This window comes from Schistocerca gregaria, chromosome 9, assembly GCF_023897955.1.
Source record: "Schistocerca gregaria isolate iqSchGreg1 chromosome 9, iqSchGreg1.2, whole genome shotgun sequence".
In the NCBI taxonomy this organism is placed as follows: domain Eukaryota; kingdom Metazoa; phylum Arthropoda; class Insecta; order Orthoptera; family Acrididae; genus Schistocerca; species Schistocerca gregaria.
In genome coordinates this window covers 234,841,729-234,865,201 of record NC_064928.1, presented here as the reverse complement: position 1 = coordinate 234,865,201, position 23,473 = coordinate 234,841,729, and the positions used below count along the sequence as shown (strand labels likewise).

The window sequence follows — 23,473 nt, the reverse complement described above, 5'->3', positions numbered from 1 at the left end:
GACCCTGGTTGCGGTTACCCTTGACTCTGCATCACAGACACGGGCGCCGGCGATGGTGTACTCAACGACGAACCTAGGTGCACGAATGGCAAAATCTCATTTTTTTTCGGATGAATCCAGCTTCTGTTTACAGCATCGTGATGGTCGCATGCGTGTTTGGCGACATAGCTGTGAACGCACATTGGAAGCGTGTATTCGTCATCGGCATACTGGCGTATCACCTGGCGTGATGGCGTGGGGTGCCATTGGTCACACGTCTCGGTCACCTCTTGTTCGCATTGACGGCACTTTGAACAGTAGACGTTACATTTCAGATGTGTTACGACCCGTGGCTCTACCCTTCATTCGACCCTGCGAAACCCTACATTTCAGCAGGATAATGCACGACCGCATGTTGCAGGCCCGGTACAATCCTTTCTGGATGCAGAAAATGTACAACTGCTTCCCTGGCCAGCACATTCTCCAGATCTCTCACCAACTGAAAACGTCTGGTCAATGGTGCCCGAGCAACTGAATCGTCATAATATGCCAGTCACTGCTCTTGATGAACTGTGGTATCGTGTTGAAGCTGTGTTTGACTCAATCGCCAGGCGTAACAAGGCCGTTATTACGACCAGAGGTGGTTGTCCTGGGTACTGATTTCTGAGGATCTATGCACCCAAATTGCGTGAAAATGTAATCACATGTCAGTTCTAGTATAATATATTTGTCCAATGAATACCTGTTTATTATCTGCATTTATTCTTGGTGTAGCAATTTTAATGGCCAGTAGTGTATTTTGGATGTGTAATGGTACGCTCAGATGTAGACCATTTTATTCTCGACGATTTATGTTATTTCATCATGCTCGTCATCAAATATGTGGTGTCTAAGAAACCTGCATAGTGGGTTCACTACTCAAACAATTCAAAGAAATCGTATTAATGAGTTTTATTACAGAAAGTAAATGACAATACTTAACTCTGACAATTACACAGAAGTGTCGCAACCAAAGGACAACATACAGAATAAGCAACCTCCTTCAGTATAAACATTCACAAGTCTGCGCTACATAGACTGGAGTTGACGCTACTCTCCCAGCCAATAGTCTTGAAGGTGCTGTTGAACTGGACTGCATCAGTCGCGCGCAGCGCTTTATGTCCTCTTCGCATAGGGGCCGCTGCTGTCATGTTATCGGCCTGGAGGGAGGTCCAGTCAGCGTGCGATTGGCTGACGTCTTCTCACAGCCGTCTACGCTCTACCGCTCACGACTTGCGTGGCGGCGCTTGGATTGGCTGACGTCTTCTCACAGCCGTCTACGCTCTACCGCTCACGACTTGCGTGGAGGTGCTTGGATTGGCTGACGTCTTCTCACAGCCGTCTACGCTCTACCGCTCACGACTTGCGTGGCGGCGCTTGGATTGGCTGACGTCTTTTCACAGCCGTCTACACTCTACCGCTCACGACTTGCGTGGCGGCGCTTGGATTGGCTGACGTCTTCTCACAGCCGTCTACGCTCTACTGCTCACGACTTGCGTGGCGGCGCTTGGATTGGCTGACGTCTTCTCACAGCCGTCTACACTCTACCGCTCACGACTTGCGTGGCGGCGCTTGGATTGGCTGACGTCTTCTCACAGCCGTCTACGCTCTACCGCTCACGACTTGCGTGGCGGCGCTTGACTCTACGCCCTAACAAGTTAGATTGTTGTAGTCCAACGTACTGTAGATGATTGAGTATCCTCAAACCGGTGACGTATTCGTTCATTTGTTATGTGAAGGCTGTCTCAGCTAATCTAGCTATTGGTGGACCCCTGGTGAGGAAAAAAACTAATCACCTTATGAGCACCATTTTGCACAGCCAGGAGATTTTCACCACCTGGTGACCATCTTTGTGTCTGACAAGATGATGTAGCTGATGAACATCCGTCACAACACCAAAAGTTCACTAGTTGATTACGTCCTAATGTTTCAGGACGTGGAAGACTTCAGTCTGGATATAAGCTACACCGTACTTGTGTGTAATGAGACTCAGTGAAGCTTCCTTACGTGATGAACACCATCTCTCATAGTGCTAAGAGGGTAATCCCGAAAGTAAGGTCTTTTATTTCTTTATAAGTACATAGACCTGTTTATTTCTACAGTGGTTTACATCAGTTTAGAGCTTGAACATTTAGCTATTTTTCGACATAATCACCATTTCTGTCGACGCATTTTTGTAGACGCTGTGGCAGTTTTTGTATACCCATGTCATACCAGCTCGCCGCCATGCTGTTTAGAAAGTTATGAACCTCTTCTTTCACCTCGTCGTTGGAGCTGAATCGCTGGGACCACAATTAACGCTGACAGGTACTGTGAGACTCCGAAAAACGGGCATTTCAGAAGCGGAAAAGAGGAATGTTGATCAAGGGCCTACACATTCTCCATGACAACGTTCGCCCACACATCGCTCGGCAAACCGTTGCTCTCCTGCAACAGTTTCAGTGGAACATAATCACCCACCCACCCTATAGTCCTAACTTGGCGCCCAGTGACTATCACCTGTTTCCAAGGTTAAAAAAACATTTGGCAGGAAAGTGATTCAGCTCTTATAAAAAAATAGGAGACCTTACTTTTGGTATTACCCTTGTATATTTTAACTGGTTTATGTCCTAGTACTTCACGATGAAACCAGACTCCTCGTGAGTACACTACACTTGGGTTGGGGAGACCCTGAGACCCAGGAAAACTATTGTACTCGATAAACACTATCTCTTGAAGCTATCACACATTCACCTGCTGATGGTTCCCAATAGTTTCAGGGCGTGAGTGTCTGTAGTTTCCTTGTGACTTGTAGGATTCTCTAAGCCAGCCAAGATTGTTTAATCGACGAACATCTGTGAGTAGCTGATGATGTCCTGCTGTTCCAGGATGAGGAAGACTACAGCGTGCGTGTCGGCCGTGCTGGTCGTGTGCCTGGCGGGCCTCTGTGAGTCGGCCAGGATCCTCTGCCTGATGACCACCGTCTCTCGCAGCCACCACATCTTCAACCGGGCTCTCACGCTCGAGCTCGCCAAACGCGGTCACCAGGTGACTGTGTTCGCTCCAGACCGGGAGAAGAAACCCGTTCCCAACCTCCGGGAGATCCTGGTAGAAGGGGCATACGAGGCAATACACCAAGATTACGACTACGAGAGCTTTGCCGAAATAAGTCAGATGGGCATGGTCGGGGAAATCTTCACCTGGGGACTGACCACGTGCCGAAACACCTTGAGCTCGAAAGGTGCTCGACAGTTGCTGGAGCTGGCGAAGAACGAGACGTTCGACCTCATCATCACAGAGATCGCCATACAGGAATGCGTGTTGGGATTCGTCAGCAAATTCGGCAACCCTCCAGTCATTGGTATCACTGCCTACGCTAGTCCTCCGTGGGCGAACGATCTGACGGGAAACTTCCAGAACCCGTCTTACGTGAACACGTACACGCTGCCTCTGACCGACCACATGACATTCACCCAGAGGATGCAAAACCTCCTGCTCGACACTTACGTGTGGCTCTACCGCACATTTCTGTACATGCCAGAGCAGGATAAGCTCAGCAGGAAGTTCTTCGGTGACTCTACGCCGCTGCCCAGCGAGATCGAGAAGAACGTCAGCTTCGTGATGGTCAACACCCACTTCAGCACGGACTACCCCAAGCCGCTGGTGCCGGCCGTCATAGAGATCGGAGGGCTGCAAGCGAAACCTCCGCAGCCATTATCCAAGGTGAGTTGAACATGTTCACATTGTGCCCTTTCAAGCATAGATTTTAGAATTCGCTGAACTTTGTGATAATAGTGTACTGTCACGTAATCCAGCACTACATGAGTAGAGAAAACTGTAGACAGTCAGAAAAAAACGTCAATGCTTGTTTATATTGCAACATTATTTCACCACATGTGGTAGTAGTAATAGTAGTAGTACTAGTAGTAGAAGTAGTAGAGGGGTTTGTGGGCGCACGACAGCAAGGTCTTCAGCGCCCATTCAGTAACAGAGTGAGACGGGTGTCAAGAAAAAAACTCTTAACAGTTATATAAAACGGAACATAAAACATGGGGAACAATCAGTGAAAAATATGTGCTCACCCACACCGAAGCGTGGGATGAAGCAGGGCGTCAGCAGTAAAACATGGACAACACAGAAAGAAAATGATAGAGGGAGCTAAAACAATGGAACAGATTGAAGTGGCTGGCTGACCGCAAGGAAAAAAGGGAGGAGTCAGCCACTCTGCAATACACTAAAACCTCCAGCCTAGAAGTTTAGGCCAGAGTCCAGACACATCACAAAACTTAAAAATCCTAGACACACACGTCTCATCGTTAGCTAAAACACAAGCCAGATCCCCATCAACGTGTGCTTCCGCCCTCGCATCACGGTATAAAATGCAGTCTGTTAAAATGTGACGGACAGAGATGTGCACACCACAAGCATCACAAAACGGAGGATCCTCCCGCCGTAACAAAAAGCTATGTGTGAGAGGACAGTGCCCGATCCGAAGACGTGTGAGGGCCACCTCTTCCCGCCTGAGCAACCGGCAGGAGGAACGCCACGGCTGAGTGGTTGACTTTACCAACTGCAGCTTATTAGCTGTCACCGCCAGCCATTCGTCCTCCCACAACTCCTTGCACTTCCTGTGGAGTGCAGAGATGACAGACTGCAAGGGGATGGGACACTGGACCACATCCTGCTCTCTGCAGGTCTCCTTGGCAGCCCGATCGGCCTGTTCATTGCCCCATAAGCCGACATGACCAGGCACCCAGCAGAAGGATACCTCCTTACCCATACAACATAACAAGCATAAACATTACTTAACTTGGTTCTGGATGCTATTTACAATCGACCATCTGAAGTTCCTTTGGTATTGTATGTTAATCTTATTCTTACATATATGTCTGATACTTGACAAAAGTGTCTATACATTTATCTTAATGGCTATGTACAGGAATATGGTAATCTTATTAGGCGCAGACAGAAACTTGACTATAGATTGGTACAAATGTAGAACTCGTACAGACTGCTACACACTAATGCAGACTGGTACAGACTGCTGCATACAAATGCAGACTAACTAATCGGAGGTCTGTACACTCATTATAATACCTCGTGCATTCAGGTATCACTGCGCGAGTGTGATCCACAAGGAGAAAAGATTCTACGTTAGCAGCAATCTCATTGGCTGCGTTACATATTATTACGCGGATCAGTGGAAGCAGAATTTGGTCCGTCTCTATGGCAGCACCATCTCGTAGTGCGGAGACGGACGAGCGCTGAGCCTGCGAAGTTGTGCTTAGCGGGGCGCACTCTAGTGGGAAAGTGGTGTACGCACTGACTATGTGGAACTATGTACACAACACCACATCAATGCACGATATGGTCAGTTGGGATAGTTCTGGCCAGACAAGTTATGTGACTACCACACTGTGTGTCTGCTTCATAAGCTCATTACCACGTAACCACCTCAGTATCTAGCATCAGAGATGATATACATGCTACGCCATCATGGTCCCAACACAACGTCTCGCTTTTCTAGCATCTTAGCTGTGCCCATCCGTAAAACAGAAACTCCTCCTCTGCTGCTGCTGTCCGCTTGTGGAACACGCTGTGCCAGCTGGAGTGGCCGAGCGGTTCTAGGCGCTAAAGTCTGGGACCGTGTGACCGCTACGGTCGTAGGTTCGAATCCTGCCTCGGACATGGATGTGTGTGTGATGTCCTTAGTGGTTAGTTAGGTTTAAGTAGTTCTAAGTTCTAGGGGACTGATGACCTCAGAAGTTAATTCCCATAGTGCTCAGAGCCATTTTAACCATTTTGAACATGCTGCCCTGTAGTGTGCACAAAACTGAATGCCCTGCTGTATTTTTAGGAAATGCAGAAACGTTTCCTCTTGTCACCCTCATAACATTTCGCTGAAAAGATTATCTTACAATGCCAGCTTCCCATCTTCTCCCAGCTGTGTTTGTTTCTCTTTTCACTTCTCAGTGAGTCAGGCCACTGTCTTTTGCCCTCTCCTCAATACTTGTGTTTCTACCACGTTCCGCTTTCGCTCCTACTTCCTCCTTTCACTTACTTTAGTTGCTGCTAGCACCCTCAGTTTAAGTCCATGCCTCTAATTTGTTTTTGTCAATGTACTTCTCGTGGAATAATATGAACTGTATTTTTTCTGATACAGCTGCTGCTATTCATGTGATATGGTGCATGCAAAATAAAACTGATAGGAAAAATATTCCCTGCGCCTTAAGATAGGCCACCCAATTATCCTGTGTGAGGACAGTGTAAGGTGGGTTGCCTACCTTAAGGTGCAGAAAATTTTATTTTGTCAACCCCCCCCCCCCAATCCCCCCCTCCTCCCCAGTTATTCCTAAATGTTTTATCCCTTATAAAATGCGAAACGTGTCATAAAATGTGTGTCGCTTTGGACATAACGCAAAATATATAGAATGCTTGCTTAGATGTACATGGGGACATCAAAAATTAACTTGCACATTTTTGCTATTGTATGCTGCACTGCACTTCAAAGTGACACATATATATCACCATATTATTCAATACAGTCGCCGACGCATTGTAAACAAAGTCGGAAGATTCTGTCTGTTGTTCAGTTCCTCGACAATCGAAACCTGGTCCTTGACCATGGAGCTGTTCGAGAAGTGCTCTGTGAACTTCCTCGTGGGTGGAAACTCTTTCCCTCTTTCGGTTTGCCAAAAAGATGGAAATCGCATCGCTTAAGATCTGGTCTTCCCAATCAGCACCACCTCAGCACCACTCATGTCGGTTGTGGCCTTGGTTAAATTTTGTGGCACTAATTCACTACAGTTGGAAGCGCCATCCATTTAGTCCATTTCACGTGAAATCTGTGTGCAGTTTCGACGTTTTGCTTACAAGATTCGTCCCACGCCTCACGTTCCTTATCTGTGCACTGCATTTTCAATTTCGGCACCATTTCAATCGCACACCTTTCATCCACAAGGCAACAGAACTGCACCTGCTGGAAAGCTGTAACATGATCTCTCTTCTGACAATGCTCTACTCATGTTACGCAGTGGTCTTAGTAACTTACACTCTGCAGCTCATACGTAAGAGGGCACCCGATTGCACTAATCTTGCTAAAGTGATGAGTGAATGGTAAAAACAGAAATGACTACAGATTCGTTTTTTTTTTATTTATTTGATAGTTTTCGCAGATACGATGCTTATCGCCGTGCATGTTGAGGACATAGGATCAAGTGCAGTGGAGGTACAAAGATTCATCTTGCGACAGAATCAGGTTTATGTTCTCAGAAAACTCGTTTCGACTGTCTAAAACGAGAATCCTCAGTTGCACATGCAGCACAGGAACACTGATGTTGCACTTGGCGCTGAGGATTGTCAACTAAGGGTCGAAACCAGTTTTCTTAAAACGTAAACGTGATTATGTCGCAAAATTAAAATCTTTTGACACTTACAGTAACAACTCTAGACTCCGGCCGACACAAATTCAGTGTTCTTTGACTTCAGAAAGACATTGGATACAGTTTCGCTTAGTGAAACAGCCAGTAATATCATCATCGAACACCAACGCATAATACAGCATCAAAATTCTGATTGCCTTCAAAATGAGTTAGTTTGTTAAATATTGCCAGTTAAGCAACTGAAAGGTTTGCGTCTGGAAACGCAGAGTTCTGATCATGTTTGCATCTACGAGGTGCTTTAGACTTCTAAGGCCTCCGATTTTTTTTTTCTCCGGACTGGAAAGAGATAGAAACATGCGCTTTGTTTTAAAATGAGGCCGTGTTCATTGTCAATACCTCCCAGAAATGGCAGCAACGTACGGCAGATGGAATTTTACCGCCAGAGGCGAGAATGAGAACTGGCAACGTTTTCCTTGCTTGAACAGCGTGCAATCATTCGTTTTCTGAATTTGCGTCGTGTGAAACCAATTAAAATTCATCGACAGTTGAAGGAGACATGTGGTGATGGAGTTATGGATGTGTCGAAAGTGCGTTCGTGGGTGCGACAGTTTAGTGAAGGCCGAACATCGTGAGACAACAAACCGAAACAACCTCGGGCTTGCACAAGCCGGTCTGAGGACATGATCCAGAAAGTGGAGAGAATTGTTTTGGGGGATCGCCGAATGACTGTTGAACAGATCGCCTCCAGAGTTGGCATTTCTGTGGGTTCTGTGCACACAATCCAGCATGACGACCTGAAAATGCGAAAAGTGTCATCCAGGTGGGTGCCACGAATGCTGACGGACTACCACACGGCTGCCCGTGTGACATGTTGCCAAGCAATGTTGACGCGCAACGACAGCATGAATGAGACTTTCTTTTCGTCGGTTGTGACAATGGATGAGACGTGGATGCCATTTTTCAATCCAGAAACAAAGTGCCAGTCAGCTCAATGGAAGCACACAGATTTACCGCCACCAATAGATTTCGGGTAAACGCCAGTGCTGAAAAAATGATGGTGTCCATGTTCTGGGACAGCGAGGGCGTAATCCTCACCCATTGCGTTCCAAAGGGCACTACGGTAACAGGTAAATCGTACGAAAATGATTTGAAGAACAAATTCCTTCCTGCACTGCAACAAAAACGTCCGGGAAGGGCTGCGCGTGTGCTGTTTCACCAAGACAACGCACCCGCGCATCGAGCTAACGTTACGCAACAGTTTCTTCGTGATAACAACTTTGAAGTGATTCCTCATGCTCCCTACTCACCTGACCTGGCTCCAAGTGACTTTCGGCTTTTTCCAATAATGAAAGACACTCTCCGTGGCCGCACATTCACCAGCCGTGCTGCTATTGCCTCAGCGATTTTCCAGTGGTCAAAACAGACTCCTAAAGAAGCCTTCGCCGCTACCATGGAATCATGGCATCAGCGTTGCGAAAAATGTGTACGTCTGCAGGGCGATTACGTCGAGAAGTAACGCCAGTGTCATCGACGTCGGTGAGTACTTAATTTAAAAAAATCGGAGGCCTTAGAACTTGAATGCACCTCGTACATCTACATCTATATGGATACTCTGCAAATCACATTTAAGTGCCTGGCAAAGGGTTCATCGAACCACCTTCACAATTCTCTATTATTCCAGTCTCGTATAGCGCGCGGAAAGAATGAACACCTATATCTTCCTGTATGAGCTCTGATTTCCCTTATTTTATCGTGGTGATCGTTCCGCCCTATGAAGGTCGGTGTCAACAAAATATTTTCGCATCCGTAGGAGAAAGTTGGTGATTGGAATTTCGTGACAAGATTCTGCCGCAACGAAAAACGCCTCTCCTTTAATGATTTCCAGCCAAAATCGTGTGTCATTTCTGTGACACTCTCGCCCATATTTCGCGATAATACAAAACGCGCTGCCTTTCTTTGAACTTTTTCGATGTACTCCGTCAGTCCCACACCGCGCAGCTGTATTCTAGAAGAGGACGGACAAGCGTAGTGTAGGCAGTCTCCTTAGTTGTCTGTTACATTTTGTGAGTGTCCTGCCAATAAAACGCAGCCTTTGGTTAGCCTTCCCAACATTTTGTATGTGTTCTTTCCAGTTTAAGTTGTTCGTAAATGTAAGACCTAGATATTTAGTTGAATTTATGGCTTTTAGATTAGACTGATTTATCGTGTAACTGAAGTTTAACGGATTCGTTTTAGCACTCGTGTGGATGACTTCACGCTTTTCGTTTATTTAGCATCAATTGCCAATTTTCGCACCATTCAGATATCTTTTCTAAATCGTTTTAAAGTTTGTTTTGATCTTCTGATGACTTTATTAGTCGATAAACTACCACGTCGTCTGCAAACAAACGAAGACGGCTGCTCAGATTGACTCCCAAATCGTTTATATAGATAAGGAACAGCAAAGGGCCTGTAACACTACCTTTCCGTCCTTTACTACGAACTCTGATCTCTCTGACAGGAAATCACAAATCCAGTCACATAACTGAGACGACATTCCATAAGCACGCAATTTTACTACGAGCCGCTTGTGTGGTACAGTGTCAAAAACGTTCCTGAAATCCAGGAATACGGAATTGATCTGAAATCCCTAGCCAATAGCACTTAGCACTTCATGTGAATATAGAGCTAGTTGTGTTTCACAGGAACGATGTTTTCGAAACCCATGTTGACTGTGTGTCAATAGACCGTTTCCTTCGAAGTAATTAATTATGTTCCAACACAATATATGTTCTAAAATCCTGCTGCATATCGACGTTAACGATATTGTCCTGTATTTTAATGGATTACTCCTACTATGTCCTATGTCAAAGCGGTAGGTGGATCAAAACAAAATGTCCAGACACTCTGTGACCAAAATGGTACTGAAACAGAGGATGACAGATTAAAGGCCGAAATACTAAATGTCTTCTTCCAAAGTTGTTTCACAGGGAAAGACTGCACTGTGGTTCCTTCTCTAGATTGTAGCACAGATGGTAGATGTCGAAATAGACGACAGAGGGATAGAGAAACAATTAAAATCGCTCAAAAGAGGGAAGGCCGCTGGACCTCATGGGATACCAGTTCGATTTTACAGAGAGTACGCGAAGGAACTTGCCCCCCCCCCCCTTCTTGCAGCGGTGTACCGTAGGTCTCTAGAAGAGCGAAGCGTTCCAAAGGATTGGAAAAGAGCACAGGTCATCCCCGATTTCAAGAAGGGACGTCGAACAGATGTGCACAACTATAGACTTATCTCTAACGTCGATCAGTTGTAGAATTTTGGAACACGTATTATGTTCAAGTATAATGACTTTTCTGGAGACTAGAAATCTACTCTGCAGTAATCAGCATGCGTTTCGAAAAAGACGGTCGTGTGAAACCCAGCTCGCGCTATTCGTCCACGAGACTTAGAGGGCCATAGACACGTTTCACAGGTAGATGCCGTGTTTCTTGACTTCCGCAAGGCGTTTGACACAGTTCCCCACAGTCGTGTAATGAACAAAGTAAGAGCATACGGACTATCAGACCAATTGTGTGATTGGACTGAAGAGTTCCTAGGAGTTCCTATATAACAGAATGCTGCATGTCATTCTCAATGGAGAGAAGTCTTCCGAAGTAAGAGTGATTTCAGGTGTGCCGCAGGGGAGTGTCATAGGACCGTTGCTATTCACAACATACATAAATGACCTGGTGGATGACATCGGAAGTTCACTGAGGTTTTTTGCAGATGATGGTGTGGTGTATCGAGTTCAACAATGCAAAATTGTATTGAAACGCAGGAGGATCTGCAGCGAATTGACGCATGGTGCAGGGAATGGCAATTGAATCTCAATGTAGACAAGTGTAATGTGCTGCGAATACATAGAAAGATACATCACTTATCATTTAGCTACAAAATAGCAGGTCAGCAACTGAAAGCAGTTAATTCCATAAATTATCTGGGAGTACGCTTTAGGAGTGATTTAAAATGGAATGATCATATAAAGTTGATCGTTGGTAAAGCAGATGCCAGACTGAGATTCATTGGAAGAATCCTAAGGCAATGCAATCCGAAAACAAAGGAAGTAGGTTACAGTACGCTTGTTCGCCCACTGCTTGAATAGTGCTCAGCAGTGTGGGATCCGTACCAGAAAGGGTTGATAGAAGAGATAGAGAAGATCCAACGGAGAGCAGCGCGCTTCGTTACAGGATCATTTAGTAATCGCGAAAGCGTTACGGACATGATAGATAAACTCCAGTGGAAGACTATGCAGGAGAGACGCTCAGTAGCTCGGTACGGGCTTTTGTTAAAGTTTCGAGAACATACCTTCACCGAAGAGTCAAGCAGTATATAGCTCCCTCCTACGCATATCTCACGAAGAGACCATGAGGATAAAATGAGAGAGATTAGAGGCCACACAGAAGCATACCGACAATCCTTCTTTCCACGAACAATACGAGACTGGAATAGAAGGGAGAACCGATACGGGTACTCAGGGTACCCTCCGCCACACACCGTCAGGTGGCTTGCGGAGTATGGATGTAGATGTAGATGTAGATATACTACCTTTCTTGAATATTGGTGTGACCTGTGCAACTTTCCAGTCTTTGGGTGCGGATGTTTCTTCGAGCGTGCAGGCTGGTGTGGCTGAGCGGTTCTAGGCGCTATAGTCTGGAACCGCGTGACCGCTACGGTCGCACGTTCGTATCCTGCCTCGGAGATGGATATGTGTGATGTCCTTAGGTTAGTTCGGTTTAAGTAGTTCTAAGTTCTAGGGGACTGATGACCTCAGAAGTTAAGTCCCATAGTGTTCAGAGCCATTTGAACCTTTTTTCTTCGAGCGAACGTTTGTATATGATTGTTAAGTATGGAGGTGAAGTGTATTGTAACTCGCTAAGGAAACGCTCGCACTGTAACACAGTGCATGAGTTTGCTCTGGATAACTTGCGCTCCGTTTTAAGAAAATCTAGTTATTCAAACATCTCAGTGTTTACGTTATCATACCTACGTGGCATATAATGATATAACCTTGCAGGTACATTTAGTGATGTATGTGGATATTGTCTGCAAAATTTATTGCGAGTAGAGATAGTAGAGGGCGTCTGGGGAATGGGGGCGAATATAGAAAATACAAAATTTATTGAAAATATAATGTTTTTTACTAACGCATTAAGTAACTTCTCCCATTTATGTATGTTAAGTTACATCCTCCATATGTCCACACTGGGCCGCGGTGCAACAAACAATGCGTTCATTGAAATTCTCGATCACGTGTGTTCACAAACACCTGGTGGAATTCCATTAATAGACCTTTTAATTTCATTCCTCATTTGGTCTATTGTTTGTGGTTTCTTCACGTACGCTTTTGATTCCACAAATCTCCACAAAAAAAGTCACAAGGTCTAATATCGCATGATTTGGCAGGCCGTTCCTGGTTGCCGTACAAAGAGATAATTTTTTGAGGAAACATTTAATTCAACAGAGCATTCGTTTCGCAGCTTGTGTGCCGACTCGCACCATCTTGTTAAAAGCAAAAATTGTCATCTTCATCAATAAGAGGAGAAACCAATCTGAAAGCATATTTTGGTAACGGTCGCCATTCACAGTGACGGCAGTTTCCTCTTCATTTTCAAAAAAGGATGGACCGATCACCCTTCATTCGTCCGTTGTTGATGTACGTCTTCCACAGTCACACGCAGATTTTCGTTAGCCCGAATTCTGCAGTTCTTCTTATTGACGTTCCCACTGAGATAGAAGTGCGCGTCACCTGAGAAAATTACTCTTTTTGCGAAGTTCTCGTTCTCCCCTTCTCGATCCAATACCCATTGAGCAAATCGATGCCTCTTTCCATGATCTGCAGGCTCCAACTCTTGTGTAAGTTCAGTCCTGTACGTATGCGTTTTCAGATCTTTTGAAAGGATTTTATGTAGTGAACTTGTTGGTAAATTCTACTGTTGGACTCGTCGGCGAACCGATTTTTCTGGGACTTACCATCACATTGCCACGCGCGTTACCAATGTCCTCTTGAGTTCGAACAGGACGCGATCGTCCTTTTTTTGCTTAACGATTGAAAAAGAACCCGTGGTCTCAGACTTCCGGATCAACTTCCGAACTGATCATTCGGTAGGAGCAGCATCACATCCGAGTGTCACGCGCAATTCACGAACTGTTGCCGTGGGACTTTCACTGTTTTTGAAGTAACTTTTAATCACCCGGTTACGTTTCTCAGTTGTCATTTGCTCCACAATGAAACTGAACATCAAACAAGAATGCTCAACACACAAAAGATATCAGGCTATACTAATCAGGAGGGTCGCAGACAACACACACTTGAAAAAACCACGGCAACCAACCGTCCTATGACAAAATGACGCAAAATTCAAACTCGATCTTACTTCCCGGACACCCATTAGTTAAGGGGACGACACCCTGCCTATCTAACCCATGTTAATTTAGGCAAGTATTTGGCCCATTTCTGAAAAACTATTTGATGCATGACCTTAATGTTTTTACTGTATCTTACAAGTCGATAATAGTGTCATCTGTACTAAAATCTACTTTATCCATTTTATAGTCTTTAAGAAATACTTTCTTAAATTTATTAACAAAAATATTAAATTTTTTCTACAGAAAATATTTTGTGTGAACTTCCTAATGGGGAAATATTAATGAATGTACTACCAGAGGTGGCTTTTTATGTTATGCAAATTCTCTGCATCTATTCATCTCCCAGGGTACACATTTCTTAGGGCAGACAGATCAAAAAAGCGAGGTGGCGGGGTCGGCGCATATATACGAACAGATCTCAAAGCGAAAGTCTTATGTACGTCAAATCCTGCTGAAGAAAAAGAGGCTGAATTCATGTTCATTGAAATAAATATACAAAGTCGGAAATTCTTGACTGGCGTCGTGTACAAGCCGCCAAAAATAAGCTCAATGAGTTCCTTCCAGTCGGAATTACATTCACTTCAGTGTCAATACGAACATGTCATCGTAATGGGTGACTTGAACATAGACCTGCTAAGAGACACTCCCTCCGCAATAAACCTAAGAAGATTGTTTAGTTGCAATAGCATGAACATTCTTCCATTGCAACCTACACACCATACGGCGCACAGTCATACTCTTATAGACGTGATAGCAACGAAACAGACTGACAAAGTAAGAGATGTTGGTCAATCATCGGCCCCTGGCCTCTCAGCACATGATGTAATATTCCTGGCCTACTCTGTGCAGCCCCCAAGGATCAAATCGCGTTACATAACTTGTAGGAACATGAAACGTATTGACCTTGACGCTCTAACAGCCGATTGCTCAGAAATCTCATGGCATCAAATAATCAGAGAACCTACAATCGACGGCAAAATTAATGAACTTGGTGATAAACTCACTGCCCTCTATGACAAACATGCACCTGTGCGCACAGTCCGTGTAAGAAAATCTCCTGCTCCATGGCTGACAGCTGAATTACGTCAAATGATGACTAATAGGGATGCTGCCCACAGGCGTTTCAAGGCAGATCCGAAACCCGAACGTTTTGAATAATATAGAAAGCTACGGAACAGAGTGAAACAATGCATTCGCAATGCCAAAATCAGGCACGCTCGCTCCCTTGTATGCAGCGATCTGACACCCACGACTCTATGGAAGAATCTCCGTAGCTTGGGGGTCGGAAAGGCAAAATCGGAAACTACTTTTCATGTGTCAGCTAACGAATTAAATGAATTCTTCTCTGCACCTCTGAATACCAGCACGGCTGATAATTACCGTCCACAAGAATCTCCAAACAGGATAACTAACAACGATACCTTCCATCTAAAACATGTAACAACAAATACGGCAAGAAAAGCAATAATGAGAATCTCTTCTGATGCAATAGGCAACGACAGTATCGGTATAGCCATGATTAAGAATGTTGCCGATATCTTAGTACCTGTCTTAACTGACATATTTAATTTTTCCCTCGTGAACGGAATATACCCCACTGCATGGAAAAGAAGCATAATTCGACCCATCCCTAAGGTCGAAAACCCGCAACTGCCTAGTGATTACCGACCAATTAGCATACTGCCTGCTGTTTCCAAAGCACTGGAATATATTGTTCATGACCAAATCACTGAACACTTGCATGAATTCAGTCTATATGACAAATTTCAATCCGGTTTCCGTAAACATCACAGCACAAACACTGCTCTAATTAAAGTAACTGATGACCTGAAATATGCCGTCGACAATCGAAAGGCAACAATATCGACGCTACTGGACTTCAGCAAAGCTTTTGACACTGTTAACTTTGACATATTACTCAGAAAAATGCAACAGCTTAATTTCTCTGATAGTGCAATGAGATGGTTTGAAAGCTACTTAAAAGACAGACAGCAATGTGTTGTCTGCGCAAATGAAAAATCTTCCTGGAAACATGTTTCTTCGGGAGTGCCACAAGGATCAGTCTTAGGGCCACTTTTGTTTTCTTTATATGTCAACGATATTTCGTCGGTTTTGTCCTCCTGTAAACATCATTTCTATGCCGACGACCTCCAGCTCTACCTAAGCGTCAGACCTGAAGACGTAAACACTGCAATCGCTCTGATGAATGATGATCTGTCTTCAGTAGTGACATGGGCGAAAAATCTGGGGCTTAAATTAAATGCAAAAAAGACGCAAGTAATCTTAATAGCCCATCAGAAATTAATAAGTTCAGATTTCCGCCAACGGCTACCTCCTATTCTGCTCGAAGGTACTCCAATACCATATCAGAAAACAGTGAAGAACTTGGGTGTAACTTTGGACGAGCATCTCAACTGGGCGGAGAATACAGTCGCAGTGTGCCGAAAGACGTCTGCTTGTCTCTATGCTCTCAAAAAGTTTCGGAACATATTCCCACAGGACTTGAAACGCCAGCTCGTGCAAGCACTCGTTCTACCAAACCTCCACTATTGTGATGTGATTCAACAAGGCATGAGTAGTGAAAAAAAAAGACGGCTAGAGCTAACCATGAATGCCTGTGTGCGTTACACCTGCAACATTCGCCGATATGATCATGTTAGTGCTTCATACTCCGAGCTAGGGTGGCTGCGGCCAGACAAACTGCGTGACTACCACACTCTATGTCTACTTCACCGACTCCTCATCGCGCAAGCACCCCAGTACCTAGCTTCAGAGATTAAAAACCTGTCATGCCATCATAATCGAAACACGAGGTCACTCTTATCTGGTATCCTAACTGTGCCCACTCACAAAACAAAAACTTTTGCAAACTCCTTCTCAGTTGCCGCTGTCCGCCTCTGGAACAAACTGCCCCTTACCTTGAGGAAAATTCAATCTCCTGTGGCTTTTAAGAAGAAGTTGAAGCATTTCCTACTATCATCCGCATAAAATTCTCCACAAAATTAATGTGCAAGGCCAATCCTCTCATCTGTCAAATAGCAAAGCTAGCGTCTCGTATCTTGCTGCTGAGATGCCTTCCTCTTCATCTATCTCTATTAGCCACGCAGTCTCCTTTTCCTTTATATTTTCCTTAATTATGTTTCATCATGTCTCTCTATTCTTCTCCTCCCTTCACCATGAGTCTCCCTCATACTCCCTGCTGCCAGCACTCCTATCTTAAATCTTTCTCTTCAATAATGCATTTTTCGAGGTGTACCTTTCTAATTGTTTATCTCACTTTTTGTATTAGATGTAGTTTAATATGCCTACTGAAACATATGACTGTAAAATAAGTAGAATGCCTGGTTAGATGTAAGAGAGGGCCTGATGGCCCTAATCTTGCCAGGTTAAATAAATAAATAAATAAATAAATAAATAAATAAATATGTACTGAAAATTTTAGTTTGCTGGAAAATGCTTTAAAGAAAAAACTTTTGAAATTTGTAACTTGAAGTTAATTAAAACTGTCCTGCTGCATATGGTGGCCCTCTAGCAGGTCTTCCAGCTTCTTTTTCACCTTCCTGGATGTTTGCCTTGCTTTCTTGGCCATATTGGACCCAGACCTGTCTGCATCGGCTACCCTGATTTTATCGCAATGTTGCAGCCCAGTGATCATATTTTCACCAGGATTAATTCCCAACTTTCTCAGTACCCAACACTTTCCAATATCACCACAATTATTTGTAGTAACAGCATCATGAACTCCTAGCTTCATTGTATGCATGCCTACAAATACTGTCTTAGGAAGGCGGTTCCAAGTTATGCTGTTGAAACATTCGTTTGGGTCCCGTGTCTGGCACATGCAGACATTTCCTTAGTAGATCGGGATGAGCCAAGTCTCTGAAAATAGGTTTAATTGCTGAAATAACAGCAGCAGGAAGAGAATGGTGGTGATAATAAGATTCTCCAGTTGACTGAGCCCTGTTGTATTTGCACCACGAATTTTTCCCTGATGGCCACAATCCTTGACATGGATTATCATCAGTAGAGGACTTACGGAAGAATATGGCCCAAACATCTCTCTTCTTTTTCAGCAAAATCCTTTTCAGGGTGCTTAAATAAAACCTTAATCAATCGAAATAAGACGAAAACCAAATGTCAAGTTTTTTCGACCTCAACCACAGTGTGGTCCCCTTAAAGAAGTAATACATAGTGCCTGATGCTAAAGTATTACTGCTGAACAGCGAAAGTCCAGTAAGCATAAACTTTTTGCCTTTCATTATTATGTCAAAGGTGCTTGCGAGAAAAAGTTTCGAGAAGGTTTGAAATTATCTGTTAAGTATCTTACAGTCACCGAGCGAGGTGGCGCAGTGGTTAGCACACTGGACTCGTATTCGGGAGGACGACGGTTCAATCCCGTCTCCGGCCATCCTGATTTAGGTTTTCCGTGATTTTCCTAAATCGCTTCAGGAAAATACCGGGATGGTTCCTTTGGAAGGGCACGGCCGATTTCCTCCCCCATCCTTCCCTCACCCGAGCTTCCGCTCCGTCTCTAATGACCTCGTTGTCGACGGGACGTTAAACACTAATCTCCTCCTCCTCCTCTTCTTACAGTCGCAAACTGCTCTCTTTCTCAAATGCTGGACGAATATATATTGGGTACTTTAATATAAGAGGTGATTAAAATTTCTGTTCGAGGTCGTACATCTCAGGATCGATATGCCAATCAGGCAAAATCGCTGTGAGCTTTCAGACAATCACGGTCCGCGTGGCTTCCCCCGTTGGAGGTTCGAGTCGTCCTCGGGCATGGGTGTGTGTGTCGTCCTTAGAGGTCAGTTAGTTTAAGTTACATTAAGGGGACCACACCGTTGTTCAGGTCGAAAGAAATCTATTTTCGGTTTTCATCATATTTCGAATCATTAAGATTTTATTTAAGTACTCTGAAAATGATTTTGCTGAAAAATAAGTTTTTCGAGCATTTAAAGAGCATTTTCGTACCACGTGCGTTTATGTGCCTCGCCCACTTTTTGGTCATCCGCTTCTCTGCATATATTTTAGATCTTTATACCCTACATTCCGAGTTAGGGATTTTTCTTTTTTTTTACTCCCGAGTGTGATTGCGAGTAGGTGTTACAAAAAACTTGCAGGTATAGTAGGGGCAGGCAATTAGGAGAAATAAAGAAAATCTGGAAGCAACGAAGAGAGATGTTTGGCCCATATTCTTCCGTAAGTCCTCTACTGGTGATAAGCCATGTCATGGATTGTGGGATTGTGTCCACCAGGAGAAAATTCGTGGTGCAAACACAATACCCCTATTGTGCAGAATCTTATTCTCACCACCATTCTCTTCCTGTTGCTGTTATTACAGCAGTTACACCTATTTTTAGAGACTTGGCTCATCCTGATTTTCTAACGAAATGTCTGCATGGGCAGACAAATAACCCAAATGAATGTTTCAACAGAATAATTTGGAACCGCTTTCCTAACACGGTATTTGCAGGCGTGCATACAATGATACCGGGAGTTCATGACGCTGTTACTACATTCAATTGTGGTAATATTGGAAATTGTTGGGTACTGAAAAATCTGGGAATTAATCCTGGTGAAAATATGATCACTGGGCTGCAACACTGCGATAAAATCAGGATTGCCGATGCAGACAGATCTGCGTCCAATATGGCCAAGAAAGCAAGACAAACATCCAGGAAGGTGAAAAAGAAGATGGAAGACCTGCTAGAGGGCCACCATATGCAGCAGGACAGTTTTAATTAACTTTAAGCTACAAATTTCAAAAGTTTTTTCTTTAAAGCATTTTCCAGCAAACTAAAATTTTCAGTACATATGCCCCATATCAGAAACTACCATAGATAAATAAATGAAATTTTCAGAGACTCTGCATAATATAAAAAGCCACCTCTGGCAGTACATTCATTAATATTCCCCCATTAGGAAGTTCACAAGAAAAATATATTCTGCAGAAAAAACTTAATATTTTTTGTTAATAAATCTAAAAAAGTATTTCTTAGAAATTATAAAATGGATAAAGTAGATTTTAGTACAGTATAAGCATCATGTAACATACAGTAAAAATATTAAGGTCCTGCGTCAAATAGTTTTTTTCAGAAATGGGTCATATACTTGCCTAAATTAACATGGGTTAGATGGGCAGGGGGTGGTCCCCTTAAGTAGTGTGTGAGCTTACGGACCGATGACCTCAGCAATTTGGTCCCATAAGACCTTACCACAAATTTCCAATTTCAGGCAGTCAGCCAACAAACCATGTCCCGCTGTATGAAGAAGTCCGTTACTGTCTCCTGCAGATCCTCCTCGAAAAGTAACTGTCGACCTTCCAAGGCCTTTTTTAAGCAACTGAAGACGTGATAATCGCGTGGTGGGGAATCAGAGCTATAGGCGGGTACTAGAGTGTCTCATGATGGAACTAGCGTAACTCCTGTGTTACGACATTTGTAATATGAATAACCAGCACCTTTGGAGCAGTTTTTCTGGACGTTTAGCGTCAACTGCCCCCGTGTTTGGTCCAACGTTGCGCAGTACCGTTCCCCAGTGATGGAGGCCCCAGGTGCCTTGAAATCAAAATGCTATGGGACCGCTAATGAGTGGACATTGTGAGCATCATTTTTGCAGCACGGGGCTGGCTCTTGAATTCGCCGGGACGAGGGGGTCACGGATGACAGCACTCGTCGTCAACGCTTTCGCCTCCGGTTCTCTGTGGTGAAAATAGTTTCCGTGAGTGGGTTCCCACAGACATGCTGCCCCGTATACATTCTTCATTCTCCGATGGATGTCTGTCCTTCGGCAGCCAAGAAAAGAATAACACCACATTGGTCATATTTGACATATTTAGTAATAACGTCGCCACCACGACGTGTTCAGCGCTACTGGATTTCAAATTGACTCCGTATTTCTACACTACTGGCCATTAAATTTGCTACACCAAGGAGAAATGCAGATGATAAACGGGTATTCATTCGACAAATATATTGTACTGGAACTGACATGCGATTACATTTTCACGCAATTTGGGTGCATAGATCCTGAGAAATCAGTACCCAGAACAACCACCTCTGGCCGTAGTAACGGACTTGAAACGCCTGGGCATTCAGTCAAACAGAGCTTGGATGGCGTGTAGAGGTACAGCTGCCCATGCAGCTTCAACACGATACAGCAGTTCACAAGAGTAGTGACTGACGTATTGTGACGAGCCAGTTGCTCGGCCACCATTGACCAGACGTTTTCAATTGGTGAGAGATCTGGAGAATATGCTGGCCAGGGCAGCAGTCGAACATTTTCTGTATTCAGAAAGGCCCGTAAAAGACCTGCAACATGCGGTCGTGCAGTATCCTGCTGAAATGTAGGGTTTCGCAGGGATCGAATGAAGGGTAAAGCCACGGGTCATAACGCATCTGAAATGTTACGTCCACTGTTCAAAGTGTCGTCAATGCGAACAAGAGGTGACCGAAACGTATAATCAATGGCACCCCACACCATCACGCCGGGTGATACGCCATTATGGCGATGACGAATACACGCTTCCAATGTTGGTTCACGGCGATATCGCCAAACACGTATTCGACCATCATGGTGCTGTAAGCACAACCTGGGTTCATCCGAAAAAATGACGTTTTGCCATTTGTGCACCTAGGTCCGTCGTTGAGTTCACCATCGTAGGCGCTCCTGCCTGTGATGCAGCGTCAAGGGTAACGGCAGCCATGGTCTCCGAGCTGATAGTCCATGCTGCTGCAAACGTCGTCGAACTGTTCCTGCAGATGGTTGTTGTCATCCCAACGTCCCCATCTGTTGACTCAGGGATCGAGACGTGGCTGCGTGGTCCGTTACAGCCATGCGGATAAGATGCCTGTCATCTCGACTGCTAGTGATACGAGGCCATTGGGATCCGGCACGGCGTTCAGTATTACCTTCCTAAAGCCACCGATTCCATATTCTGCTAACAGTCATTAGATCCCGACCAAGGCGAGCAGTAATGTCGCGATACGATAAACCGCAATCGCGACAGGCCTCAATCCGACCTTTATCAAAGTCGGAAACGTGATGGTACGCATTTCTCCTTACACGAGCCATCACAACAACGTTTCACCAGGCGACGCCGGTTAACTGCTGTTTGTGTATGAGAAATCGGTTGGAAACTTTCCTCATGCCAGCACGATTTAGGTGTCGCCACCGGCGCCAACCTTGTACGAATGCTCTAAAGAGCTAATCATTTGTATATCACAGCATCTTCTTCCTGTCGGTTAAATTTCGCGTCTGTAGTACGTCATCTTCGTGGTGTAGCAATTTTAATAGCCAGTAGCGTAAACTTGCGGAATGTTTTTGGCACTGTACCACACAAGTGGCTTGTAGTGAAATTGCGTGCTTGTGGAATACCCTGGCTGGATTCGTGAATTCCTGACAGAGAGGTCACAGTCTGTGGTAATCGACGGTATGTAATCGAGTAAAACAGAAGTGATTTCTGGCGTTTTCCAAGGTAATGTTACAAGCCCTCTGCTGTTTTTTATCTATATAAATGATGTAGGAGACAATCTGAGCAGCCGTATTAGGTTGCCGTTTATCACGTCGTAAAGTCATAAGAAGATCAAAACAAATCGGAAACCGATTCAGAAAAGATATCCACATGGTGTGAAAATTAGCAGCTGACCTTAAATAATGAAAAGTGTGGGGTCACCCACATGAATTTGCTAAAAGTAATCTGTTAAACTTCGGTTACACAATAAATCAGTCAAATCTAAAGGCCGTAAATTCAGATAAATACCAAGGAATTACAATTACGAACAACTAAACTGGAAACAACAGTTAGAAAATGTTGTAGGGAAGGTCAATCAAAGACTGCGTGTTACTGGCAGGACACTTAGAAAATGTAACAGGTCTACTAAAGAAACTGCCTATACTATGTTTGTCCGTCGTCTTTGAGAATATTTCTGCGGGGTGTGGGATCCTTACCAGATAGGACTGACGGGGTACATCGAGAAAGTTCAAAGAAGGGCAGCACGTTTTGTATTATCGCGAAATATGGGAGAGAGTGTCACGGACATGATACAGGGTTTAGAGTGGTCGTCTTTAAAACAAGGGCGTTTTCCGTTGCGGCGGAATCTTCTTGCGGTATTTCAGGCACCAAGTTCCTCCTGCAAATGTGAAAGTATTTTGTTGACGCCGACCTACATTGGAAGAAACTATCATCAAAATAAAATGAGGGAAATCAGAGGTCACACAGAAAAATATAGGTGTTCGTTTTTTCCACATTCTGTTCGAGATTGAAATAAGAGGGAATTATTGTGAAGGTGGTTGACGAACCCCCTGTCAGGCACTTAAGTGTGATTTGCACAGTATCTATGTAGATGTAGTTGTAGATGGTTCACGTTTCTGCATTTACAGCACGCTCGTCGGGAAGACACGAAATGCACACCGATCGCTTGCCTACACGCCACAGCTTATGTATCCACATGGGAGTCGCTCTGCATTGCTTATACACTACAGCACCGCCCTGAAACGGAAACACTTTTATCGACGCTTACATTCGAATTACTTGTTAAACCCTTAACGTAAGATTAGGCATCTATATGGTTACATTATGGAAGCATTTAAAATGCTTAAAATCGGCCAGTAATCTACCTCAATTATGTGAAGTCAACCTTTTGCCCCTGAATACCGTTAGATAGGCAACCTACAAGTCGAGTGAGCTGACCAGGTCACCTTC

At 44.3% G+C, this 23,473-nt stretch overlaps 1 protein-coding gene across 1 annotated transcript in view; it reads left to right on the top strand.

The window, feature by feature from the left end:
* The window catches only part of LOC126291811 (UDP-glucosyltransferase 2-like), a 151,401-nt gene that overhangs the window by 73,396 nt on the left and 54,532 nt on the right, over positions 1 to 23,473 (top strand). Inside the window, exon 2 of the mRNA XM_049985507.1 lies at positions 2,886 to 3,720. Coding sequence (XP_049841464.1) covers positions 2,887 to 3,720 — 834 coding nt within the window. The 5' untranslated portion in view covers position 2,886. The remainder of the gene's footprint in view (positions 1 to 2,885; positions 3,721 to 23,473) is intronic.